This window comes from Erpetoichthys calabaricus, chromosome 3 (assembly GCF_900747795.2).
Source record: "Erpetoichthys calabaricus chromosome 3, fErpCal1.3, whole genome shotgun sequence".
NCBI lineage: Eukaryota > Metazoa > Chordata > Cladistia > Polypteriformes > Polypteridae > Erpetoichthys > Erpetoichthys calabaricus.
Window position 1 is genome coordinate 273,764,012 of NC_041396.2, and position 26,467 is coordinate 273,790,478.

Below are 26,467 nucleotides of genomic sequence, written 5' to 3' on the forward strand. Positions count from 1 at the left end.
ATTACAGTACATATAGCGGTAACATTGGTATTTCACATTCTAGCACCGCGGGAGACGTAGCAGTACAGAACTGTACAGTAGAAGGGTTTACCTTTACATTCTGTTTTTAGGTAATGTATTAAGGTAATTTTTTAGGTAATGTATTAAAGTATTAAGCTGAGTTTGCAACGAAATTAAAGTGCTTTGGGGGCATACTGTATTTAGGGTTTAAACTACAAAAATAGGCATTTAAAAGGTATTTTTTAACCACATCCAAAAGTCGCGGCTTTTCACAATTCGCGGATACTCTAGGAACGTAACCCCCGTGAATTTTGGGGGTGTACTGTATTTATATTATATATATATATATATATATATATATATATTGTGAAAAGACAGCCCCCGGGCACAAATAGACAGACGCTAAATGTCCAAAACACACACATTTTATTTATATAACAGCACACAATGCCTTATTCAGCCCAAACTCAGTCCCTTCTTTCTATCTCTCCTTGAATCCTTCTGTCACCTCTACTCCTCTCCCAACAAGCTCCATCTTCCTCCTCCCAACTCCAGCTGATGACTGGAGAGAGGCGGCCTCTTCTATCCCCACCCACACGTGCTCCAGGTGCCCTCTGATGAACTTCCTGCGGAACCAAATCAATATTTGGTGTGACCACCGTTTGCCTTCAAAACAGCATCAGTTCTTCTAGGTACACTTGCACACAGTTTTTGAAGGAAGTCGGCTGGTAGGTTGTTCCAAACATCTTGGAGAACTAACCACAGATCTTCTGTGGATGTAGGCTTCCTCACATCCTTCTGTCTCTTCATGTAATCCCAGACACACTCGATGTTGAGATCAGGGCTCTGTGGGGGCCATACCATCACTTCCAGGACTTCTTGTTCTTCTTTACGCTGAATATAGTTCTTGGCTGTATGTTTGGGGTCATTGTCCTGTTGCAGAATAAATTTTGGGCCAATCATACGCCTCTCTGATGGTATTGCATGATGGATAAGTACCTGCCTGTATTTCGCAGCATTGAAAACACCATTAGTCCTGACCAAATCTCCAACTCCATTTGCAGAAATGCAGCCCCAAACATTCAAGGAACCTCCACCATGCTTCACTGTTGCCTGCAGACACTCATTATTGTACCGCTTTCCAGCCCTTCGACGAACAAACTGCCTTCTGCTACAGCCAAATATTTCAAATTTTGACTCATCAGTCCAGAGCACATGCTGCCATTTTTCTGCACCCCAGTTCCTATGTTTTCGTGCATACTTGAGTCGCTTGGCCTTGTTTCCACGTCGTAGGTATGGCTTTTTGGCTGCAACTCTTCCATGAAGACCACTTCTGGCCAGACTTCTCCAGACAGTAGATGGGTGTACCTGGGTCCCACTGGTTTCTGCCAGTTCTGAGCTGATGGCACTGCTGGACATCTTCCAGTTTTGAAGGGTAATAAGCTTGATGTGTCTTTCATCTGCTGCACTAAGTTTCCTTGGCTGACCACTGCGTCTACGATCCTCAACGTTGCCCGTTTCTTTGTGCTTCTTCAAAAGAGCTTGAACAGCACATCTTGAAAACCTAGTCTGCTTTGAAATATTTGTCTGGGAGAGATCTTGCTGATGCAGTATAACTACCTTGTGTCTTGTTGCTGTATTCAGTCTTGCCATGACATGAAACTGTCTTCCACAACCTCACCTTGGTAACAGAGTTTGGCTGTTCCTCACCCAGTTTTAAGCTTCCTACACAGCTGTTTCTGTTTCAGTTAATGACTGTGTTTCAGCCTGTGTGTGACATTGATGATCATTAGCACCTGTTTGGTATAATTGGTTGATTATACACCTGACTATAATCCTACAAAATCCCTGACTTTGTGCAAGTGTACCTATAAGAATTGATGCTGGTTTGAAGGCAAAAGGTAGTAACACCAAATATTGATTTGATTTAGATTTTTCTTTTGTTCGCTCACTTTGCATTTTGTAAATTGATAACAATAAACAATCATTTATATTTCTGAAAGCATTCTTTGTTTATAGCATTTTTTCACACCTGCCTAAAACTTTGTTGCACAGTACTGTATATATTTTATATATAAATACATGGTTAAAATTACATTATTGCTTGAATTCTATCAAGGAGTTCATGGAAGCTTTAGATTCAGTACCAGGAATATTGAGGGTAAGATGTTTCTGGCATTTGATGATGTGATGAAAATGGCTATGTGAAACACCATGTTTTAGAAGGAGAAAAAACAAGGTGAAATATGAATCAGGTGATGTAAGAAGCACAAGACATTATTGATATGGGGAGCTTGTTGAAGCATGGTGAAAAATCTGAACCTGATCTCCTACAACATCACTTGGTAGGAAAATGTCATTGCTGCCAATGGTGTTTCACAGACATTTTATTTGGTGTAAGATTGTTCCATTTGTTATTACAATGCTGATTCAATTTATTGTAGTCTGAAGATCTAGGGGGGTTGAGATCTCAATTATGATTTGGCTGTTACAAAAAAAATGATACTTTTCTAGTCTTTCTGTTGTAGATTTGCAGATGTGCTTACGTACTCTGTTCCATGTTCCAATTTACTCCAGGCTTTAGTCATCAGACAGAAGGCCTGACATTTTCTTCTAGGATACTTTGATGTAAAGAAGATGTCATGGAGGACTCAGTGGCTTCAAAGTGCAGAGGTCCTGTAAAAGTTCCCTCATTTTTAATTTAGACCATTTTGCAGAGCTCTGTTGTCACTTTGACATTAAAGAGTCTTCTGTTGAATAGCGTCAAAAAGCCAAATGAAAACTGTGATTCAATGGCATACAAGAATAAAATGTGAAAACTTACAGTGGGGTGAATACTTTTTTATTGGCAATGTACAAATCATTCAATGTATAGAATGATGGACTTGTTTGGAAATGGCTTCATAATCTGACTAATGTCTATCGACTGCTTCTTTGCAATTACTTCAGATACATTTTGCCTATAGTATGGTGTTGCCACACAACTGAATGATCCAGTCTGAAGGGCCAAAAGTTCTCCTTTAATATCAAGGTAATGGTACATCAACTAATCAAGACACACTTACTAAGCAGCATTTGGCATTACAGTAGTTACCTTTTTAACTGATATGGAAGTAGAAAGGATTTACTTAATTTATTACAAATGGCTTCTGTATGTTGGTTTACTTTTTGTTTAATAAATAATGACAAAGTAAAATATACTTGTATACGGTTTGTCACCTGAGATTAGTTTCAAATTCTAGTTTCTAATCTAATTTCAGGACTTGGTGATATTAGATGATTATTAGTTAATTCTTGATATGTGAAAACATAGGACTTGAGGGTAGAATTAAAAACTCAATACCATTTTTACATTTTGAGAACTCTGAGGAATGTCATTCGCTCAGATGCTCAGTAACTTCTAGAGATGTACACTGGAGAGTGTATTGACTAGCCTCATCAATGTCTAAAATGGTACCTGCTCTAGGGTAGATCACAAATCCCAGTTCATCACTAGAGCGGCACCTGGTATATGGCCTGGCTTCTCTTCACTCTATAACTGTATTAATAAAATTCCTTAGACAGAGTAATAAAATCATTAAGACGACTCATAGTTTACCTATCCTGGCAGCATTATAGTAGATTCCTGTTTAAAAATGTTACTTTTGATGATCAAGCCTGTACATGAGCATCCTCCTGATTATGTCACAAAACATCTTACCCCCCTAAAACAGCATGCAGCCTCATAGCTCTGGAACAAAGATCATTGTTACTGTCCCAGTGTAGTGGCTTCCATGTACTAGAAACCAAGAAGGTGGAAGTCTTGTGTGGTTAAATACTTAAGAACATCAGAAGTACAATACAGCCATATTTTTTTTTTTTTTTTTTTTTTAAGAGTTACCGTATTTTTCGCACCATAAGAGGCACTTTTTTTCCCCAAAAGAAGGTTGGAAATGTTTCTGCGCCTTATGGAGCGAATATTGCGTCACAGACCGTGATGTGTATTACCTGACAAAAGTTGACTTCCAGAGGTAGAGGGTGACAAACCTCACTGTTACGTTACAGGCATTCCCCCTGTGCTTGGAGGAATGTTAGACTCATTGACTCGACATCTAATCCTTGCGTGTGCGTGAGTTGCGAAATGTAAACAAATGTAAACAAAGGCAAGATGGCATCGACATCTCACGAGGGAGTGAAGCGAGCGCAGAAAACAAAATACTCAGCAGATGATGTTTTGCGCATTATCACTGAGTCGGACTCTGATTTTGTTGAGAGTGATCGGGAGATCGAACAAGAGAGTGAGGAACTGACATCAGCTGATTGGGACACCAGCCGATGCCGCCCCAGCTGAGCATACTCGTGCAGCCGATGCACCTATGGCAAGGTTCGTGTGGGAGGAATACCTAGACATTGATCCGAGGGAGCCAAACTGGCTACCAGACTTTACAAGACAGTATGGCTTGTTGTTGGACTCGACAGATTACCAGCCGCTGGACTACTTTAGGCTGTTCTTTCCTGAAGCTGCCTTTCAGCTACTGTCAGATGAGACAAATAGGTATGCACAGCAATTTTTTGAATCGAGGGCTGTGCTTGCACCGCATTCTTGTTTTTCAAACTGGAAACCCACAACAAAACACGAGATGAAGGGCTTTGTGGCATTACAAATATAGATGGGACTAGACTGGCGATATAACTTCAGGGAGCATTGGTCCAAACGTGCTTTGTCCCCTGGTGGCTTTGGACAGGTTATGCCGCGTGATGATAGGTACATGCTCCTGCAAAGTGACTGTGAGCAACCGAGCTTCATAAATTCTGACATTAGCGATGAGGAGTTCTTGGGGTTTCCATAAAACTAGAAGAGTGCTTGAACCTTAAAGTCTCTCCTTATTTTTTTAATGACAGTGATGATGTTTCTTAATACCGCTGTTGAATTTACATGGTTGAAATATTATTCTGCTATATTTTATTAAACATATTAGTACACCATTTGGTTCAGAATATTTTTCTTCTTGTTTTCCTCCTCTAAACCTAGGTGCGTCTAATGGTCAGGTGCGTCTTATGGTGCAAAAAATATGGTACTTGTAAAATTAACTTGATTTTTTTCTTATCCATATTACTAACCGAGAATGGTAAACCGGATGGACGCAGGGACATCCGGCCATGGGCCGTAGCCGCAAAAGACGTACTGCGCAAGCGCCTCCACAAAATCCTCCTTACAAGCAACGGAAACCGGATGCAAAGCAACGTAAAATAAGAAATGAGGCGCCCATAGCACACAGAAAAAAGGAGTCAGACGCGAAACGAAACACACACAAAGAAGAGAATTGAGACCCACGACACACAAATGAGGCAACGCCCCCTAGCACAAAAAAAAAAAGAAGTCAGACGCGAGCGCCACACAAACCCATTGGACACAAAACGGGACAGACTACGGACATAGCACACGAAACATACACAAAAAGCAGGATTCGGACCCACGACCACATTAACATAGTAAGAAATGAGACACAAAGCACCATTACTAAACGAACCGCCCGTATTAAATATACGTCATCTTAACACATTCAAATTATGCAGCATAGGTCGATCTCATTACACTGATGCACTATTAACCGTTCAACCACAGAAAAGGCTCCATATTAACAGTGAGTGCGATCCTCCTTATTACTTATCCATATTTATAACGCTGAAGAACAAACAAGTCATGAATTCACGCTCACGGGTACAAAACGATACGGCTCGAGTGACGGGACCAAACACACGAACCCGCATGAAAAAAAACAATACATGTCGGTCGAATAACCGACATACAAAAACGGGCAAGGCTCAATACAAACAATGACCGCCGTAAACTGCAACGGGCTTCTCACACAGCACAGGCAAATCGATTACGGCTCCAGAATAGCATGTCCCAATTCCTGCACAGACAAAACATTCACATCAAGGACATCAACGACAGACACCTGCTAAACGATTGCGCCAGTTAGCTGACAACGTGTTCAATAATGAGTCCACTATTCATGAAAATTCATTGGGATTAATGAATGTCATTTGCAATCATTGTCATTCACTTAACTTCCCTGAAGAAACAACTGGCAATACAAGTAATGAATTTACACGTTGTTGTCAAAAGGGGCAGATTAGACTGCCTCCTTTACATTCATATCCTACATATCTACAGAAGCTTCTAACTGACGAGGTACCCGAAAGTAAAAACTTTATGAACTGCATTACATCCTACAATAGTTCATTTGCTTTTGCATCTAATGGCATCCACTCACTTACTCAACACCATTGATACACTTCTACAAACGTTGATGATTAATAATATTCCCTTTGGAGGAAAGGTACTTTTATTAGGAGGAGATTTTACACACTGCTTAGCTATTGTTTCACATGTCATGCGCTCGGCTATTCTTCAGTCCACCTTAAAATACACAGATAATTCGCATTGCTTTCAAAAGAGTTACGGAGATATTTGGAACAACAATCTCATTACACAAAATACCCCTTTTAACACAACGAACTATATTCTGTCCAAAAATATTAATGTTGATCACATTAATAACCAGGTCATTTCATTACTTCCTGGAGTGGCACAGCTTGGACCCACGACCACACTAACATAAATAAGAAATGAGACACAAAGCCACATTACTGAACGAACCGTCCGTATTAAATATACGTCATCTGAACACATTCAAATTATGCAGCATAGGTCGATCTCATTACACTGATGCACTATTAACCGTTCAACCACAGAAAAGGCTCAATATTAACAGTGAGTACGATCCTCCTTATTACTTATCCATATTTCTAACGCTGAAGAACAAACAAGTCATGAATTCACGCTCACAGGTACAAAACGATACGGCTCGAGTGACGGGACCAAACACACGAACCCGCATGAAAAAAAACAATACATGTCGGTCGAATAACCGACATACAAAAACGGGCAAGGCTCAATACAAACAATGACCGCCGTAAACTGCAACGGGCTTCTCACACAGCACAGGCAAATCGATTACGGCTCCAGAATAGCACGTCCCAATTCCTGCACATACAACGAGGCGCCTCTCAAACGGCACAGACAAAACATTCACATCAAGGACATCAACGACAGACACTTGCTAAACGATTGCGCCAGTTAGCTGACAACGTGTTCAATAATGAGTCCACTATTCATGAAAATTCATTGGGATTAATGAATGTCATTTGCAATCATTGTCATTCACTTAACTTCCCTGAAGAAACAACTGGCAATACAAGTAATGAATTTACACGTTATTGTCAAAAGGGTCAAATTTGACTGCCTCCTTTACATTCAAATCCTACATATCTACAGAAGCTTCTAACTGACGAGGTACCTGAAAGTAAAAACTTTATGAACTGCATTACATCCTACAATAGTTCATTTGCTTTTGCATCTAATGGCATCCACTCACTTACTCAACACCATTGATACACTTCTACAAACGTTGATGATTAATAATATTCCCTTTGGAGGAAAGGTACTTTTATTAGGAGGAGATTTTACACACTGCTTAGCTATTGTTTCACATTTCATGCGCTCGGCTATTCTTCAGTCCACCTTAAAATACACAGACAATTCGCATTGCTTTCAAAAGAGTTACGGAGATATTTGTAACAACAATCTCATTACACCAAATACCCCTTTTAATACAACGAACTATATTCTGTCCAAAAAATATTAATGTTGATCACATTAATAACCAGGTCATTTCATTACTTCCTGGAGTGGCAAAACTCTTTCTAAGCTCTGACAAAGTTGACTCTGATGACGACAATGACCATCTTAATTTCCCCTTAGAATATTTGAACACTATTAACCCAGCCAGATTAACACAACACAATCTTAGCCTTAAAAATGGAACAATAATCATGCTATTAAAAAACCTTAACACTAAACAAGGTTTATGCAATGGTACACGTTTAGTCGTCAACACCATGCCACACAATGTTATTAAAGCAAAACTTCTTACAGAATCACATGCTAACAATACTGTTCTAATTCCTACAATTACCTTACAACTTCTGACCTGGAAATACCTTTTACACTTAAACAGCGACAGTTCCCCATTAGACCTGCCTTGACCATGACCATCAACAAATCACAAGGACAAACCATAGACAAAGTTAGCATCTACCTCTCTGAGCCCGTTTTTGGACATGGACAACTTTATTTGCTTCCTATATGCGTCATCTACACCTTCACACTATGCTATATCTCATTCATACATCACGCTCTTTGTAAATTCACAACACCAGGGGTTGGCGAGCGAAGCGAGCAGGGGGCGGAGCCCCCTAGTTTTATATAAATATGGCAGGTTGGTTAGGATAATTCCAGGTGAAAATGATAAGGTTATATATGCTAGTGATGACGTGTAAACTGTAACAATGTTCATTAAGCAGTAAAATCTCATCTGGCATCATAATAGTTCTCCTAAAGCCTTAATTGTGAATGTAGTCTAAAGTACAACACAACAAAATTTTGACTGATTAAACTAAACTATCGTTTGTTACTACTAAGTAAAAATGACACTCACCAATTGCGCCATTCAAGTTCTGGAAAATCCTAGATCTGTGGTCCAGTGTAATATTGTATTTCTCCTATTAAGAGACAAATTTAGAATAAGAAAGCACTCAATGTTTTTTCAGTCACTGCAAGCTTGTCTGCACTTGAGTATGTGTAATTATTGATTCATATTTATCAAATAGTATTCAAGAATGGTACTGTTCAGGTCATGGTGCTGGGATCGTCTTTTTTTGTACAATACCACTAGAACATCAGTCCAAACTAGTTAAAAAACCCTATTCATCTATAATTTACAAAATAATTAAGACATGAAGGTCTCTGAAGTGCTCTACTATGCAACTCATTCCTGCATTTAATGTATCTAGGAATTTTTTGTTGAAGAATAATTACATGAATTTTCCTAAACATAATCAAGATTGTTTGCAGCACTATGTTCCTCAGTGGAAAATTCCCACATGCAGTTGTTATTACATGCAGAGGTTATGCAGTTATCTTGTGGTCAAATTCTATCTTTATGAACTAAAATAGGATGTTCTAACTTTTTTGACCACTCAACAATCAGAGCTAGAAGATTTTCTCAGTGATGAGATTTGATGCAATGAGGTTACATTTCTAGCCGATTTGTTTCATTCTTTAAACACACTTATACAACTATGCAAGGAGATTGTAAAAATATTCTTACTTACAATGACAAAATTAACACTTTCAAACAAAAACTACTGCTTTGGGAAGAAAAAAAAAAAATCAGAAGAGAAAATGTATTAGAAATGTTTGAGCTAACAAAAAGGTGCAAACTGGATGGAAATCTTGTAGATGGAAAACTTTTATAAACTTTAAGATTACTTAGTTTAGAAATAAACTTGATGCATTAGTATTAAAAGTCAAGACGGAGGTAAAGAATTTAGGGGTAACTGACCACTAACCTGAATTTCAAAATCGCATATTAATCAGATCACTAGGACAGCATTTTTTCACTTACGAAACATAGCAAATATATACACATATATACTGTACACATATATATACTGTACACACACACATTATATATATATATATATATATATATATATATATATATATATATATATATATATATATATATATATATATATATATATATATATATACTGGAATCTACCAGTTAGAACATTCAAACTCCTGGTCCCTTACTGTACATTTTACTTCTCCTTAAGGTTTTTAATATACTTATCTGTTCCTTTACAATTTTCTTAGTGGTAATTTTTGCATTTTCATTGATATTTCAGAATTATTTTTTTTATCTGTTGCTCTGATGTGCTTTTAACTCTTTCTGTCAAGGCTGGAATAACTGGTCTTATACACATTACACAGCTGCTTATCTTCAGTTATTTAATTATTCAGTATGGAGTATTATTGCAAAATACTTAAATTTCAATGTGAACTTGACCTGCATTGTATGTTTAACTGTTCATCAATTATCTCCACATGTGAAATTTCATCCAGGCATTATAAAGTTAGAACAAAATTTTCAGACAAACAGACATTTCAGTTTATCAGTGAATAGCTAAGTGCTTTTGGGAGTCACTGAAAAAATGAGGTTAAGGATGCAAGTGGCCAAAATAGAAAGCCTGCTTACAGTAGCAGACCTATCCTAATTCTCTGTTATAGAACGAGGAGGTTAATTATTTGGGAGGATAATGCCAGAGATCAACAGCTGCCTTGGGATGAAAAGGAATCAGAGTTGTTTAGGGCATGTAGCTTAGATGCATCAATAGGGTGTATAAAAGGCACAGCCCACTGGGAGGAAGGCCAGAAAAAAGACTTAAAAAAAAAAAATTAAAAAGACATAGGAAGTGAGTAAGCATCTTTGCCTCTAAGATGACCTGGGAATTTCTAGGAAGCAGCTAAAGAATGCTGCTTGGGAAAATTAGCTACCATGACCAAAAAACAAAAAAAACAAAAACAAAACAAAACACCGGAAAAGCAAATATAGACAAGACTCTGGGAGAACTCAAGCCAAAAGATATACTGTATGTGGTTGATGTACAGATGCACTAAACACTGCCACTCTCAGGAAGAGATAATCAGGATTTTAATTTGATGCTATTGTAATTATATTTGCTCTATAAATTGCATTGTGATGTCCACAAAATCTGAGAGTGGCTTTTACAAAAATCTATTTAAAAATGGCTCCTGACAACACAGTCCAGGTGTCGCACTTACCCTCTGAGCCTTGTCAAGGTAAATGTGGGTGTAGAAGAGTTGGTCATCATCATCGTCCCGATACTTCCACTGTTTGACAATCTCATAGATATAAGGGGCGTAACCTATAAAGCCTGAAAATAAAAGACAACTTATGGGAATCACACTGGATAACATAATATAAGCATCTTATTAATCCCAAAAAACATTCTTGTACTCCCCAGGAGACATTATGGCTTTCCTACCTCCAGAATTCAGATAGCGCTTTCCAGTATAGACTTCAGGATACTTGGGGGACAACCTTTGGTCTGGCCAACAGAACCCCTCAGCAGAAAATACAACTTTGTGATTGAAATGCTGAAACTTCCAGAGTAGCTCTTTGGGACTACTAGCAAAGATTACATCATAACTGTGAAAAAAATTAAATCATGGATGGGTGTTAGAAGATGGCCAACATAAAAATCTCACATAAACACTGTTCAGCTAATATTGGCATATTCTGCATTATAAATTTCATGCAGCACAAGACAAGCCCTTAAATTTCATGAAACATCCAGCGAATGGTAGTTCTGTGGTCAAAAGAAGAAATCTGAGGATTAGCATATGTTAGAAGTTCAATGAATCCATAGATCTGTCTTCCAAGGTGTCAAAATGTTGTTGTCTCTGTCTAATAGGGTGTGTTTTCAGGACCAAATTTTGGATCCTATAATACAACAACAACAATGCTTGAATGCCTCGGAATATTGGAATAGGTGCATCCCTCCATGGGAATGGGCTTTTACAGAAGAATATCATCCCCATCACCTGGATATGGTGCTAGGGAAAAGAATAAACAAAATAAGCAAAGAACAGAACCGAGATTAAGTCAGAATATGAAGTCAAGAGTAGAAGCTGAATAACTAAAAACTACTGTGGTCAAAACCACAAAAAACTGTAACCAGAAATCATAAAAAAATCAAATGTACTCTTTTAACAAGAGTATTTTAATTAACAAGCACATACAGAGTCATGTATTTATCCACAATCTCATTTGGGGAAGAGACTCAAGGCTGACCTTTTAACCCTTCGCTTCAATGATGTCATGTGCCACACTTTTCAACAAAAACATTTCTATAGCACATTTTCATACAATGTAGCTCAAAGTGCACTACAAAATTAAACGAAGTTAATATAAAACAAACAAACAAGATTAGGCAATAATATTAGACAGTATGTAACTCTTTAGACTTGTTTCCTAGTGAACAACGAAACAAATGCTCATAAACGTAGGCGGCCGTGAAAATGATATAATTAAAATAATTATCACCGTTTGCAAATAACTTATTTTTAATTTACATACAATACAGAATTTAAACTGGGCACGTATTGTCATACACGTGCGCTTAATAGTGAACATCGGGACTCATCTAATTGTAATTTCTCCCCTAGTTGATGGTTGGCGCTGTTGCCTAATGCCTCTCTTCTCCTTTCTTCTGTAGACCTAACAACTGGCAATGAGAAGACAAGTGACATTATTTCCGGGTTCCAGTCCCCTGAGCCCATGTCTTCCACCTTACACACCCCTCAACCAGTTCCACTGCCGCCTTGCCTTTAGTCTAGTAATAGACTTGTGTCTGTCAAGGTGTTATTCGGTACACGTTAAATCACATTTGTTATTTTGTTTTGCAATTATATATTGTTTGCCCAAAGGTTCACCAAACCTTTACCTTTGTTCTGGTCTTCATTTACATATTTACATAAACATAATATAAAAAAAAAAAACAATCGTCCTTTATTTAATACAGTGCCTTTCACTATACAGTAAAACCTCTGGTCACGAACATTTCCGAACACGTACAAATCGGGTTATGATCAAAAAGTTCACCAAACATTTGCATCACGACCACACGCTCTGGGGGCGAACAAAAACACTGGCAGCCAGTTTCCCTTCCAGTTCATACGCGCCAATGATTTCTCCACATGTTCAGTCTCTCCCTGTACATTGTTCTCGGTCAGACATGCGTGCATTTGCTGTGAACTCTGTGCTCTATTTCATGTGCTTTTGCATTAATTTTGCAATTAACCATGGCCTCTAAGCAAGTGAAGAGTGGTAGTGTTGGTGAAAAGAAAGGTTCTAAGAAAATTGAAATCCAATTAAAGAAAGAAATTATTGAAAAGTATGGGCTTTTCATGTTACTGATCTTGCCACCGAGTACAAGAAGTCAAAATCTACGATTTCGACTATTCTATAGCAGAAAGAGGCCATTAAAGCAGCTGATGTTGCAAAAGGAGTTACAATGTTAACCAAGCAGAGGCCTCAAGTGCTGGAGGTGGAAAAACTGTTGCTAGTGTGGTTGAATGAGAAGCAACTTGCAGGGGATAGCATAAGCGAGGTGATGTTATGCGAGAAAGCCAGGAAGATTCATGGCGATTTGCTGTAAAAAAATCCTTCTATGAGTGACGAAGGAGAGGAATTTAAAGCCAGTAGAGGATGGTTTGAAAAGTTTTGCAAGAGAAGTGGCATTCATAGTATGGCAGGGCATGGAAAGGCAGCTAGTTCCGACTCTGCAGCTGTGAAAAGAATTCGTGAAAAATTTCACAAAATTCAGATGAAGGCTACATTCCACAACAAGTGTTCAACTGCGACAAGACCGGATTGTTCTGGAAGAAGATGCCGAAGAGGACCTACATCACCCAGGAAGAGAAGGCTATCCATCCATCCATTTTCCAACCCGCTGAATCCGAACACAGGGTCACGGGGGTCTGCTGGAGCCAATCCCAGCCAACACAGGGCACAAGGCAGGGAACCAATCCCGGGCAGGGTGCCAACCCACCGCAGGACACACACAAACACACCCACACACCAAGCACACACTAGGGCCAATTCAGAATCGCCAATCCACCTAACCTGCATGTCTTTGGACTGTGGGAGGAAACCGGAGCGCCCGGAGGAAACCCACGCAGACACGGGGAGAACATGCAAACTCCACGCAGGGTGGACCCGGGAAGCGAACCCGGGTCTCCTAACTGCGAGGCAACAGCGCTACCACTGCACCACCGTGCCGCCCATAGAGAAGGCTATGCCCGGCCATAAACTAATGAAGGAGAGGTTAACCATTTTTCTGTGTGCTAACGCTAGTGGTGACATAAAAATTAAGCCGCTAGTCGTTTACCAAGTTGAGAAACCTTGTGCTTTCAAGCAGCATAATGTAAACAAGGCCAGACTGCCTGTAATGTGGAGGGCAAACACGAAGGGTTGGGACACAAGGACCTTGTTTTTGGAATGGCTGCATGAGGCTTTTTCTCCCACCGTGAAGCGATATCTTGAAGGGAATAATCTGCCTGAAAAATGCCTCCTTCTGATGGTCAATGCACCGGCAAACGCTCCAAATTAGGTTGACGATATAGTTGAGGAGTACAACTTTATTAAGGTTGTGTTCCTCCCCCCAACGCGACTCCTCTTCTGCAGCCCATGGACCAGCAGGTTATCTCAAATTTTAAGAAGCTGTACACCAAAGGACTATTCGCCAGGTGTTTCAATGTGACCGAGGAGATGTCTTTGACCCTGAAGGAGTTCTGGAAGAACCACTTCAATATTGTTCATTGCATCAACCTCATCGACAAAGCCTGGGAAGATGTCACATACCGGACCGGACCTTGAACTCAGCCTGGAAGAAACTTTGGCCTAAATGCGTTCCTGAACAGGATTTCAAAAGATTTGAGCCTCCTGTTGTGGATGAGATTGTGTCCATAGGCAAGAGCATGGGTCTTGAAGTGGACAATGAGGACATCGAGGAGCTGGTCCTGGATCACAAAGAGGAGCGGACCACGGAGGAACTCGCTGAACTCCAGCAGGTGCAGCATAAGTTGCTCACCGAGGAGCAGTCCTCAGGGGAAGATGAGAAAAGGGAGGATATAAAAAGTGAAGCAATACAAGCCATCATGGAAAAATGGAACAAGTGGCAGGATTTTTTCGAGAAGAACCACCATGACAAAGCGGTTACGAACAGAGTGATAAACATGATGATCGACCATGTCGTCTCGCATTTCCGAAAAAATTTAATGCGCAGGAAAAGGCAAGTCACATTAGACCGCTATTTCATGAAGTCTGTTCCACCAGCTAAATGGCTAAAAACACCAGAAACCCAAGAAATCACAAGACAGAAAACACCTGAAGGAGAACATCCCTCCGCCGTGGAGATGGACTCTCCCTCAAAATTGTAACCTCCTCTCCACCTAGCTTCCTCCTCACTTCCTTCACGCCAGAACTCGACTCATGCAAGGTTAGTTTTCTTGGTTGTTTATGGTTAGTTTTTGTATAAAGTAAGGATTTTTCAAACTTTCATTTTTAAATTCATTAAAAAAAAAAAAAAAAAAAAGCGTTTACAGCAAGCGGTTCGTAACGGGGCAGCACAAACTCTTGCAATGTTAGTTTTCGCTGTTGTTCAAGGTTTTCTTAGTGTTATTCAATGTTTTTACATTTAGTTTTCTATTACACTGCATTCTATGATGTAATTAACTATTTTTGTGCTTAAAAATCTTAAAAAAAACATTACATACAGTTTGCATGGTCTGGAATGGATTAGTTGTATTTACATTCAATCTTACGGGGGAAATTACGTTTGGGTCGCAACCAAATTGGGTTGCGTCCAGAGTTTTAGAACGAATTACGGTCATGACCAGAAGTACCACTGTATACCCTTTTCATATTGGCCATTTCTACATTATCACTACCATCAAACCCCCCATAAAGCAATTCATCTATCATGATGCAAGTTACTGGAACCTATGGAATTAAAGAGAAAAAAAGAAAAAAAGTTTTTGCATTTGGACTCATATGTAGTGTGGATTTTACAGATGTCCACTGGGGGTGTTTTATTCAGAATAGCACTACCTTTTTTCAAAAACTCCCATTTAGTAAAAAAATAAGCCTACATTGGATTTACACCCTATATTCCAATTCAATTGTTTCCTTTAAACTGACATGGCCTTATGGTGCAGTTAAAGTTGGATTTATGTTCTCCTCTGCATTGGCAGCCTGTTTCTGGTTCAACAATGAAAAGAAAAGATAAAAGCTGCACAAATCTACCTGTCAACAAACATCACAACCAGCTCCTCTTGATCAGCATATTTCTTCATTTCATTTTTTAGCCAGCGCACTTTCTGCCCGCCGCCAACTGTATGTGCCACATTCCCCCCCTTCCAGTCTTCTCCTAATCCAAGGATCTGCAAAACAAAACACATAAATCTGAATGTTAAGCATAAGGAAACTAAAGATGTGTACTCCATTTATATTACAACTCAACCAGTAGGAAAGTAATTGATTCAACTGAAAACAGATAGTCCTATGACCAGATTATAGAATCATTGGGCAGATGAATTACAATCAATGAACAGAGATGTGATACCTTTCTAAACACACTAACTGCCTGGTGGACAGTGCAAGAACATTTTGTTTTAGAACAAGAGGTTGACCTCTTCAATCTATTCATTGATGATAACATTTCAAAATAATACATTAGTTAGCTTACCTACAAAGCATTTGCACCATATGTAGGCACCATAAGATTTAAGCTCAACAAGAACACAAAAGAAAGTCTGAACTGTAATGGCAGAGGTTAACAAAGCAGCTGGAGCCAACGTTTGTTGTGCTAACAGTCTTGAAGACCTGCATTTAAATGTCAGATAGCTGGTCACTAACTGTTCAAAGTTTGAACTGCTAACAGTCTTGGAGACCCGCATTTAAATGTCAGATAGCTGGTCCACTAACTGTTCAAAGTTTGAACATTCTAACAATGTTTATCTGAGTTTTCCTTCAAGTATTGTAGTTATTTTTTAAGTATATATTGCTTTCTCTATTAATTGGCTATATCTTAATTGCATCATTATCAATGTTTATGAATGGCACAAAAGGTGCTTTGGTTAGCATATCCTCCCACAATGTTTGCAGCCTGCTCAGATGGTCCACTGTTAGTCTGTGTGGGTGTGTGTGGGTATCAGCATGCTCTGCAATGAAATTATTCTGTGCAAGGGATACATAATGCCAAGACAGGCTATGGGCCCTGTGAACTCAATCCTGACCTGAATGAATCTGGATTTTTCAAAATGGATAAATGGATGGAATACATCCTTCTACAGTTTCCATGGATGATTGTTTAATGTAATAAACAACCCTGCAGCATATCAGTTTTCAGAGTCACTATTAATGCAGAAAAAGCTTTGTGGATAGTTTTTCCATTATACTATGCAAACAGAACTGACTGCTCTTGGATCACATTACTTTATTCTAGCCCAGAATGCTGTTCATAGAAACAATATAAATTCTGAGAATGCACAACCAGAAAGGATGGTCTATTATGACCAATATTTTGTAATTAGCATTGAAGCCCTGGTTATTTATCAACAGAAACAGTTTACATGGCAAAATATTACACTATAAAACTAGAAAATGTCTTTATGAGGAACGCTCCAAGGCTTGAATAGAGGTTGTGAACAATTCTTTAACCTCCTCAGTGTTATACTTACTCCAGGAAAAACACCCCAAAAATGTTGAATTTTTGACAGCAAGAAAAATCATTTTTATATGTTACAGAAACATGTAAATACCGAAATGTCAACATAAATACAGAAGAAATGTCTAGTGTCACTGCAGTGTTGATGCAGATTTAGCACATGTCCTTTAATATGTTTTGAGACCGTCACCAACAGTTACCAACCAATTATTTTGCTTTATGTCACATAGCTACTGTCACACCACACTGAAGCTTTATGTGCCTGAATTCACTGGACATGTCATGGAAGATTAGTTGTACAGTGCCGCATCATGCAACAGTTACACCTTCTGCAATCAACCTCTTTAACCAATGAAGTAAAACTGCCTTTATGGCTTTACATTTGCCATTATGTATTAAGTCAGAGGCTACGCCTCACTCATGAATAATGATGAGTTACCTTAGAGTGGTAAAACACATACAAATATTCACGATTTTATTGCATCATGATGTTATTTAAACCACTAGATGACTGTCCCAAGTGTTATTTGGACTAAAATACGTAAAGTGCATAATTAAACATCACCCTAATTCTGACTTGTGGTTAAACCGTACAATTCCGAGACACAGTCATGCACAGGATTAAGGCTAAAGAGGTTAATTCCATTCTAAAATAAACCTGATGATCCCTATGCTGGAAGTGTCAATTCAGGTTTAGTCAAGTACGTCCTTGAATTGTGCTTTTGACTCTCTGAAATTACTCTCACTTATGGAACATTTTAACATACTGCAAAATACACATTTCAAATCTGTAAAGTTTAACGGATTGAATATTCATGAAACACAAACAATATTTATGCTTATATGTTTATGGGATCACTGCTACATATATGGAATGTAGTGAAATTACTTCTTGCACATGTACATTTTTTTTTTTTTTTTTAAACTTTATAAAAGGACTTTATTGTCCCACATGAAGGTCTAACACAAATACAATTATATTCAAAATAAGCCATCAGTTCCCTGACAAATTGTATATGATGTTTACCACAAGTAAAATAAAACAAAACAAAACATTCAAGGCCTTCCCAAACAAATACGATAAACACAGTATCTGTTTATGCATCTGTCAAAGAACTACATCACCCAAATGTTAATGAAAAGATGGAAAACATTTGCTCATTTGTGGATAAAGAAAGTGCTTGGAGATAATCTGCTGATACTTCACTGCTTGCTACTCTCCCAGAAAGCATGTTAATAACCTCATAATTGGCTGTATACAGCTTTCATGTTCTCCCTGTAAATATGTACTTTTTCTCTGTGTGCGCTAGATTCTTCCCACATCCTAAAATGTGCATGTTAAGCTAATTAATTATAAAGTGGCCCAAAATTTACAGTACATAAAGGAATGTTGGCTTTGACTCCCTTTAGGCTGTGTTATGCTAGTACTGAATGACTCTCAGATTCTAAAAATACCTTGTACTTTCAAAGTGTACAACTTGTGACTCTTCATGACAAAAAATAAACCAGTTTCATTTTGGCGTTTCACAGACACCTGTTGAGCACTGCGGTTGACATATTACACAAGTGATGTATACAACTCACTGCAATTTTCTTAATATTATGTAAATGTAGACTATGACAGAAAATTAATAATTACTCATTATGGTGCCAGACAGTGGTGGCATATTTCCTGTTGATTAGTACCTGCACTTAAAAATTTCCCTATACTGTGTACAATATTGAGCCTATGAACTTATGAAAATCTGCAGTGAGCATTTCAGTGTAAAAATTCCTCAAAACTTGGAGTCAGAGGAGGGAGTTCAGAGTAGAATAACAATTTATTAGCCCAAAGGAAAATGAGTGAGAATTTAAATATCTCATCAAGTCACAGTAAAAATGCTGAATGCATTAGTGGCTCCAGCCTGCAATAAGGCTGTTAAGAAGCTCCATGCTCATCAAGTCTATCATTCACTGGACAATACTCAGAACTGATTGCTTCACAAAAGATGGCCAGTTCTCCTCCCTTGAGCCATCAAAGGAATTTCTCATGTAAATGTAAACATTCCATTGCTGCTTGCCACTTTTTTCTCTACAAGCTGCAATTGTCACTTAAGCGAAACTCGTGTGTGTTGACTTCAGCAAGGCACCAGATGATGCCCACCTATCAAAACAAGACCTTTCCTTTATAATTAACAAAAAAACAAGTTGCCAAATGCTGTTAGCTCACACAGCTTGTGTGAAACTGTCTGCTGCAATGGAAGAATGAAAGATGACTTCAGTTGTCCTACAACCTAATGGAGAGGTGAAAGGTTGCAGGGGTGTAGTAAAGTTTCTCACAGCAGGGTTACAAAAAAAAAAAAATCACAAAAGTCTTCCTAAAAATTGCAGTCATGCCTTAGTGCAACAGAAGAGGCTAATCTTACCTTGACTGAATAGTTAAACTCCTTGGCAGTTCGCATGAAACGCTTGAATCCATCCGTTTCTTTGGTGGCTGCTGTAATCACCAGCAAGTTTTCTGAAAAATGAGAAGTCTCAGGTTCATTGATTATACAATAAAAATCACATTGATCATTTTGCACAACAGTTTCCTAGAGTGCTTGGAGATGGTAAATTTGCCTGCAATGAAAGAAACTAAATAGGATAGACTGTTTTGAAAAGCGGATGGTGTGTTTTTGATATGGCTGAGGCTTCTGTCCGGTTACTGTCTGTATTGAGTTGGCCTATGATCATATGTATTTGTAATTCTTGAGAGGCCTAATGCAGTACAGTCAGTGTTTGTGCAAGTGAAAGATATGAACAATTTTCTGTCTATCACAGCTACAAACTGATTCACATTAGCATTATGATTGCCTTTATAACAGTACCCATTTTTTTGGAGTCGCACATCATCCACTGTTTGCATCTAGAAAATAAGACATTTTTATTACCTTTAAATATTTACTGTATTTTAATTGTACATAGGTAAAATTACTCTTTATTGTAACAGCATTATATGTTTAGTATATTTTAAAATTTTATATTATTCTTTGTGTAAAATAAAGTTACTGAAATGTCCTTTACAATGACCATAAGCAATGAAATATGCTTTCATTTTTTCGTTGACTAGCCTAAGATTAAAAATTTTGATAAAAATTGTAATTTCTGTCATAAATGTTAGTGTTTTAAATTATTTATAAATTATTTTTATCTTGAATATTATAGAATGAAGCATTCTTAATTTAAACATTATTTAATTTACAGCTAGCCTTCATGATACTTTAATAACCTTTTAATTTTTATTTTAGGTATTTCTTTCTATTGAATTACACTATATTATTAATTTTATTATTTCTTAAAAACCACTTCTCATACAGTAGACACACAAAATGTTGAACAATGTGGACTAATGTTGCTTCTGGGGCCCTGAAGCTTAAGCTTCATTAGAGTTATAGTAGCTCTGCCCCTGAAGGTAATTAAAGCAGGAGGCAAATGTAAATTAAGACTTCATTTCCTTGTACATTTTAAAGAAAAACATTCAATACAGTTCTAATTTAATGCACCAAACATCATTTCTAAGATTAGAAAATAGTGGAGTCAGGGAGAACTTCCAAAACTGAATTTCAAGTTGATTAATTGGTCGGAAGCAAAGAGTATATATAAATGAGAATGGTGAGAGCTCATCAGTGGATCCCACATGCCTTAAGTCCTTGCACTGCTACTTTCTTGAATTATACCATACTTTTACTAATGACACATATTCAAAGTTACTTAGTAAAATGCAGATGGAGGTGGTAGTATGGCAAGGGTGTAAAGAATGTTTTCTTGGCACAAATTAACCTTCTTCATATCAAATGAGCTTCTTTGAAGGCCACACAATACCTAACCACCACTGCTGACAATGTATTGACAGGAAATCTCAATCTAAAAAAGCTCCTTTAAGGATGAGGAGATATGTAGTACAAACGTGTGGCCAATCAATCAACAGGAACATTTTGCTACTATTGAGTAAGCATTAATTACAATCCCCATGGACTACTCCCAGAACATTGCTGAATCGATTTTTTAAGCAATTCAGGCTGCACTAGACATGTGGATCTAATAAAGTGGCCACTGAAAGTACATGTGTCCCCTTTCAAATCAATTTATTTCAAGTACTGTATAAGGTTGTGATGTACTCAGACATATCCCAAAAAGATCAGGAACAATGTAGCAACGTATCCTAAAAAGGACTTAAGTCCATCACAGAGAAAATACGGCCACTCACTGCACAGCTTTTAAAACTGGAGGATAGGCAGGTCATACTGCTCGTCAGAGATTTGTGTGTTGAAGTTTAAAGTAGGGCTGTGGAGTCGGAGACAATTTTGGGTACCTGGAGTCAGGGTCGGCAAAAATGTACCGACTCCGACTCACAATAAATTTAAATTGTAATGAAAAAAAAAATACAGCAAGTTCAAATGTCCCATTTCACAAACAATAGTCATAATATAAGACTAAAGCCCAGTGCATAGTTGTGTTACTACTAGTGTGAACTTCAGCTGAGCTATTATACAACCTGACAATCACATATTGTAATCTGGATTATGGTACATTACAAAAAGTGTTTTCATTTTATTTCAGATATAATGTGTTTATCAAGTTCATTTGAGTGTAAACAAGTGTAATGATGTAGGTAGAGGTGTGTGCTACGGCCTGATGTCTGTTCAGGGGTTCTTGTCTTTTGTTTAAACTGGCCAATATGGAAGAGAGTCTGCTTCCTACCCAGTAGTTCTGTGGTTAAATGACGTGTATGTTGCCTTCCTTCAATCAACATGGTACCAGAAACTAAGGAGTCGGAGTCGAAGGATTTATCTACCGACTCCACAGCACTGGTTTAAAGACCAGCGTCTTCTTGGCTATTATACTCAGCTGGTTGTCATGATGTTAACAGTGAAACCAGGAAATCTATTATAAAGAATGTGACCTCAGAAAAAGGATGGATCTCTAAATCCTACTATTGTTTTATCAAAAGTCAGAAATTGACATGTGTTTGTCGTTTACTTTCCTTGAAACATTTGAGAAAATGCTCTGTGGACCTGGTTGCATTAGTACCCCCTCTATTTCTTAGCTTTATTTCATTCTATTTTATGAAAAGCAGCTTTCTCAAGACAATCATTAACAGGTGAAAAAGGCTTGTTAGCTTTTGGCAAGTATTTTATTTACAGGAAAAGGGAATCAATTAAGAAATTAGGATCTTAAAGATGAACCAGATGGAAGAAAATAGTGGGTTAAAAAAAATAGACTTCTGTTTACCAAAGTGTATGAAAAGTTGAAAATTATACCGCAAATAAAACCTCCAACTATTAATAATTTCTGAGAGTGGATACTGAGAGCTGAAGCAGGCTATCAAGTTCAAGATGCAGTTCAATTAACTGCAGAAATTAGCACAGCATTATACATGATGAGGTTTAGCTGTGTTCAGTTAGAAATGATAATATTAATAATAAAATGCAATGACCGGTCCTCACCCATATACGAATCTGTAACTGGGTTAAACTGCTGTCCGAAATCTTCATGTCTTTATCGGGATGCTCAATTCCCATCAGTTTTTTTTTTCCTTTCTTCTCTGGTCTAGGAGTAAAGGCTATATTAATAATTCCCTCATGGGACACCGGCAAAGGGCAGACTCACTTATGAATTACTCACGTCACTGGAATGGGATTTGTGCGGAAAACGAAATACTGTAGGGTGGGGTAAGGGACCACGAGTACGTGGTAAACGTGCTAACTTACAGAGGGTATAAATCAGCGGCGTCTCTAACCACTGCGCCAGCGTACAGTATAAATAGCGAAGGCGCACTTTGGAAAATGCATACTCCTTTAACTAAGAACATAAAATGATAGCCTTCACAACATCCTCTAACTTATAATATAAACCAAAAATGAAGTTACATAAGAGCTAAACGACAGAGCCATGAAATTACTTTGTTGGACGCAGAGCAACATGTGCAGGGTACTGGTGAGCCCCGCTTCTATACATTCCAAAAGAACTCTACAGCCTTCAGGGAATTCCAGAACATTCTTTCAGTTTATCAACTTAAACAAAAAAACGACTAAAATTACTGAAGCATCTGAAAATACCTACAGGGAGGCTTTACGCTGCCTGAGGGATTGCGATCTCACTGCAGAAAATCAGCTTTGCTTTCTGTCAGGTTTCTACATATATACTGTACCTCGCGTACATACATTCTACATCCAATTTTAAGCGTTTAACAAACGGAGTAGTCAGAATAGCAAATTAAAAATAGGTTTGTAAATCTAAAGCGCCTTGATATGGTGTTTATTAGTGCAGGGCACTATATAAAAAGTAATTAAAAAAAAACCTGTATTCTACAAGTAAATCGTTAATATCCGACAACCTAGCTGGACAGGTAGCTACCGAATAAAAACCATGGAAAGTAAATTAATGCAGTATATTCTGGAATGCATAATAGGATCATTCGGCCCAGACGGAAAAAATCCTGTTTTCTTTGGCCGACGTTCAACTCTGAAACGTATACCTCAAACTCCCCATTATCACAAGTTCAGTAACTGCGTTACAATTCCGTTACTTCCTTCTCAGATTTATATACCCGACACTCTCTGACATTAAAAAAAATGTTATCAACTACCACATCGTCACAGGTGTATCATTCATAAGACGTTAACAACCGATGCAAGAATTAGGTGGTCTAGATAACTGATCCAGATCGTCCAAAAAGAGAACAACGTAACTGTGTTGCTAAACCTGTTGCCATTGTTACCACGAATCACCTATTTGATTAGCTAATTGTTGTTAAAAAAAGGGAATGTGACATACCAATCTGTTCATACATTTTTCAAACGAGAATTTAGGTCACTTTACAGAGTTTCAGTCAGAGTTCGATTTCCTGCGGGTGCCTTATATCTGCACCATTTATTCGGACGAGTTTTACTAAAGACTGCGTTTTGATTTCTTTCTTTTTTTTGTCACTGTTCAAGCATCAGACCACTTTCACGAAACAATTCGTTTTGATTTTTACTTTTCTTTTTTGTTACTTGTTTGTCAGTGTCCAAAACAGCTTGCCAGATTAACCGGTAGCCTTAATGTTGTCTGGCGTTCAGTCCGGGAATGATTCCTACCATTTGCTACAGGTAAGGCAACCGTGATGGATCCGGAATAGTCTTCTTTTGCTACATTTAACTTGCGATTGGTTTTGAATCTTTTTATCTTTAAACAGTAAATAAAAATATCATTATCCATTTTACTTACTATGGAGCCATACAAACTGAACTGTGAATTAATATTTCAGTTCTTTTTAAAATACCCTCTACCACATTATTGCTTTTTTTTCATTGTGCCAGTATGAAAACCCATCGCATACGGAAATAATCCTCAAACGTTACTTGGGAACAAACCAGGGTACGTTTTCAGTGCCGAATTCCTGGCCAAAAATACCCCAAACTATGTCCACATCTAAATCCAACAATGGGACAACTGTGATACTAAATAGTAGCTTTAATCTATAAAGAGTAGTAGGAGAAAAAAACACTATGTACGAAAACTCTGCAATTTTGTAATGGATTCCGAATAATGTCATGCCAATATTTTTCAGTCGTTGTAGCCTAGGATGCGACTTGCACCTCTGATCAGCATACAGGCATTCTCTTCCGTCTTAGTACGTTAACTACAGTTGAGGTAAGTGAAAGCGTTTTCTAACTTGACATAGTACGGTCCTGTATGGGAATGAGAGAATCCGCTTAAAGGCTGACTTCTCTGTAGTTAGCCGATCACCGACCAGCACTTCCCCAAGACTCTGCTCTCTGTTAGCGCTATTTCTTCGCATGCCAACCCTACAACCCACTCATGCTTTCTGTGCACATACCTGTTGGAATGGGTGGCGGATCTGAAGCATTGACCAGTTCATTTATCAAACCCAACAGCGAAAAGATGACAAATTTCACCGTGGAACCCATGTCCTTAGTCTCAGGCTCACTAGGTTGAGTTCCACCGCGTTCTTAGCTGCAAACACCGTTATGCAAGTCTCGCGAAAAACGCGAGTAGCGAAGCGACAAGATATCTTCTTTTCCGCGTGTGAAAGTAAACCCGCCCTTTCAGCAAAAGGCCAATGAATAAGAGGCAAGCTTTTTGAGCGATAGTTATGTCAGCCAGTCTATAAGCGTAAAAAACTATGACCAAAGTGGTAGAGACTTGAACATACGGTCTCCTTTTAAATGGGCGGGGCTAGAATATTCCTGAAATGTTTGTTTAACTCTTCGTAGTGGGTAGGTTTCAGTACTGTGCCACGTCTAAAGAATTCGAAAGAGGCCCGGGTCTTCAGGGAGTGCGCTGAACGTGCACAAAGAATTCTTTATTATCGATTCCTGTTAAAACGATCGTGTGTCCTTTGTTCTCCTGGCATATCAACGAAAAACAGTTACGTTTCATAACGAATTATAAGTATAGCTATTACGAACGTAACTTAAAAAAAAATATTTGAAAGATTTCACGGTACAAAAAAGTGGCATTACTTTAGGAGTGGAAAATGACTGACTAAGTATTGAAAATATGCTATGTTTTAATTTTAAATAAGAGCAGACGCGTTTGAACAATTCGGGTGAGAAAATGAAATTACTTTATTTTGAAAACTTTTTTAAGTTAACATTTTTAGCAACCCGTTATTCTCTTTTCCTGTGCCGATTCAAAAGAAAACGACGCTTGACATTATTACCATTACAATGGAAAGTCTGTGTTAATAATTATTAAATTATCACTGCCGAACTGTTTTGTTATATTTCAAAAGACTGACTAGTTATATTGACACGACAAATTCTTATTTAGTAACGCGCATATAATACCCACAAAAATCAATCCATGCATCCATTATTAATCAAGCACGAAGTGACAAGTAACCAGAAATCTATTCTACCTGCATCGGGCACATTTTTCGAACTAATCCTGGACTCGTTTAGGGTACCCAGTTGAACAAGACTGCACAGGTGTCCATGACCACTCAGCACTGAATTAGGAACAATTAGGAAAGTAGTAAATAATCCATCTATCCATTTTCCATATTTTTCTTATCCAGAACAAGAAATTTAATGAATCAAAGACACAGAACTAAGACTTGAAAGACGTGAATATAATACTTGGTTCAAGTTGCTTTTATCATAGATTGCTTATGAAAGTTAGCAATCAAATATGAACCCTTATCAGGAACTTTTTTTTTAATCATAGTAAACAGAAGAAGTTCACAAAGTCTAAGCTTGCTAACATTGTCTCATTATATAAAAAGGTTCTCAAG

The 26,467-nt window shown here is 38.0% G+C and overlaps 1 protein-coding gene across 1 annotated transcript in view; it reads right to left on the minus strand.

The window, feature by feature from the left end:
- The window catches only part of plod3 (procollagen-lysine, 2-oxoglutarate 5-dioxygenase 3), a 63,251-nt gene extending 38,009 nt beyond the window's left edge, over positions 1-25,242 (minus strand). The window contains exons 1-6 of the mRNA XM_028798308.2: positions 25,049-25,242; positions 19,614-19,705; positions 15,786-15,922; positions 10,963-11,126; positions 10,739-10,851; positions 8,547-8,610 (exon numbers count right to left, since the gene is read on the minus strand). Of these exons, the coding sequence (XP_028654141.1) occupies positions 8,547-8,610; positions 10,739-10,851; positions 10,963-11,126; positions 15,786-15,922; positions 19,614-19,705; positions 25,049-25,139 (661 nt within the window). The 5' untranslated portion in view covers positions 25,140-25,242. The remainder of the gene's footprint in view (positions 1-8,546; positions 8,611-10,738; positions 10,852-10,962; positions 11,127-15,785; positions 15,923-19,613; positions 19,706-25,048) is intronic.
- Between the last annotated feature and the right edge of the window lie 1,225 nt (positions 25,243-26,467).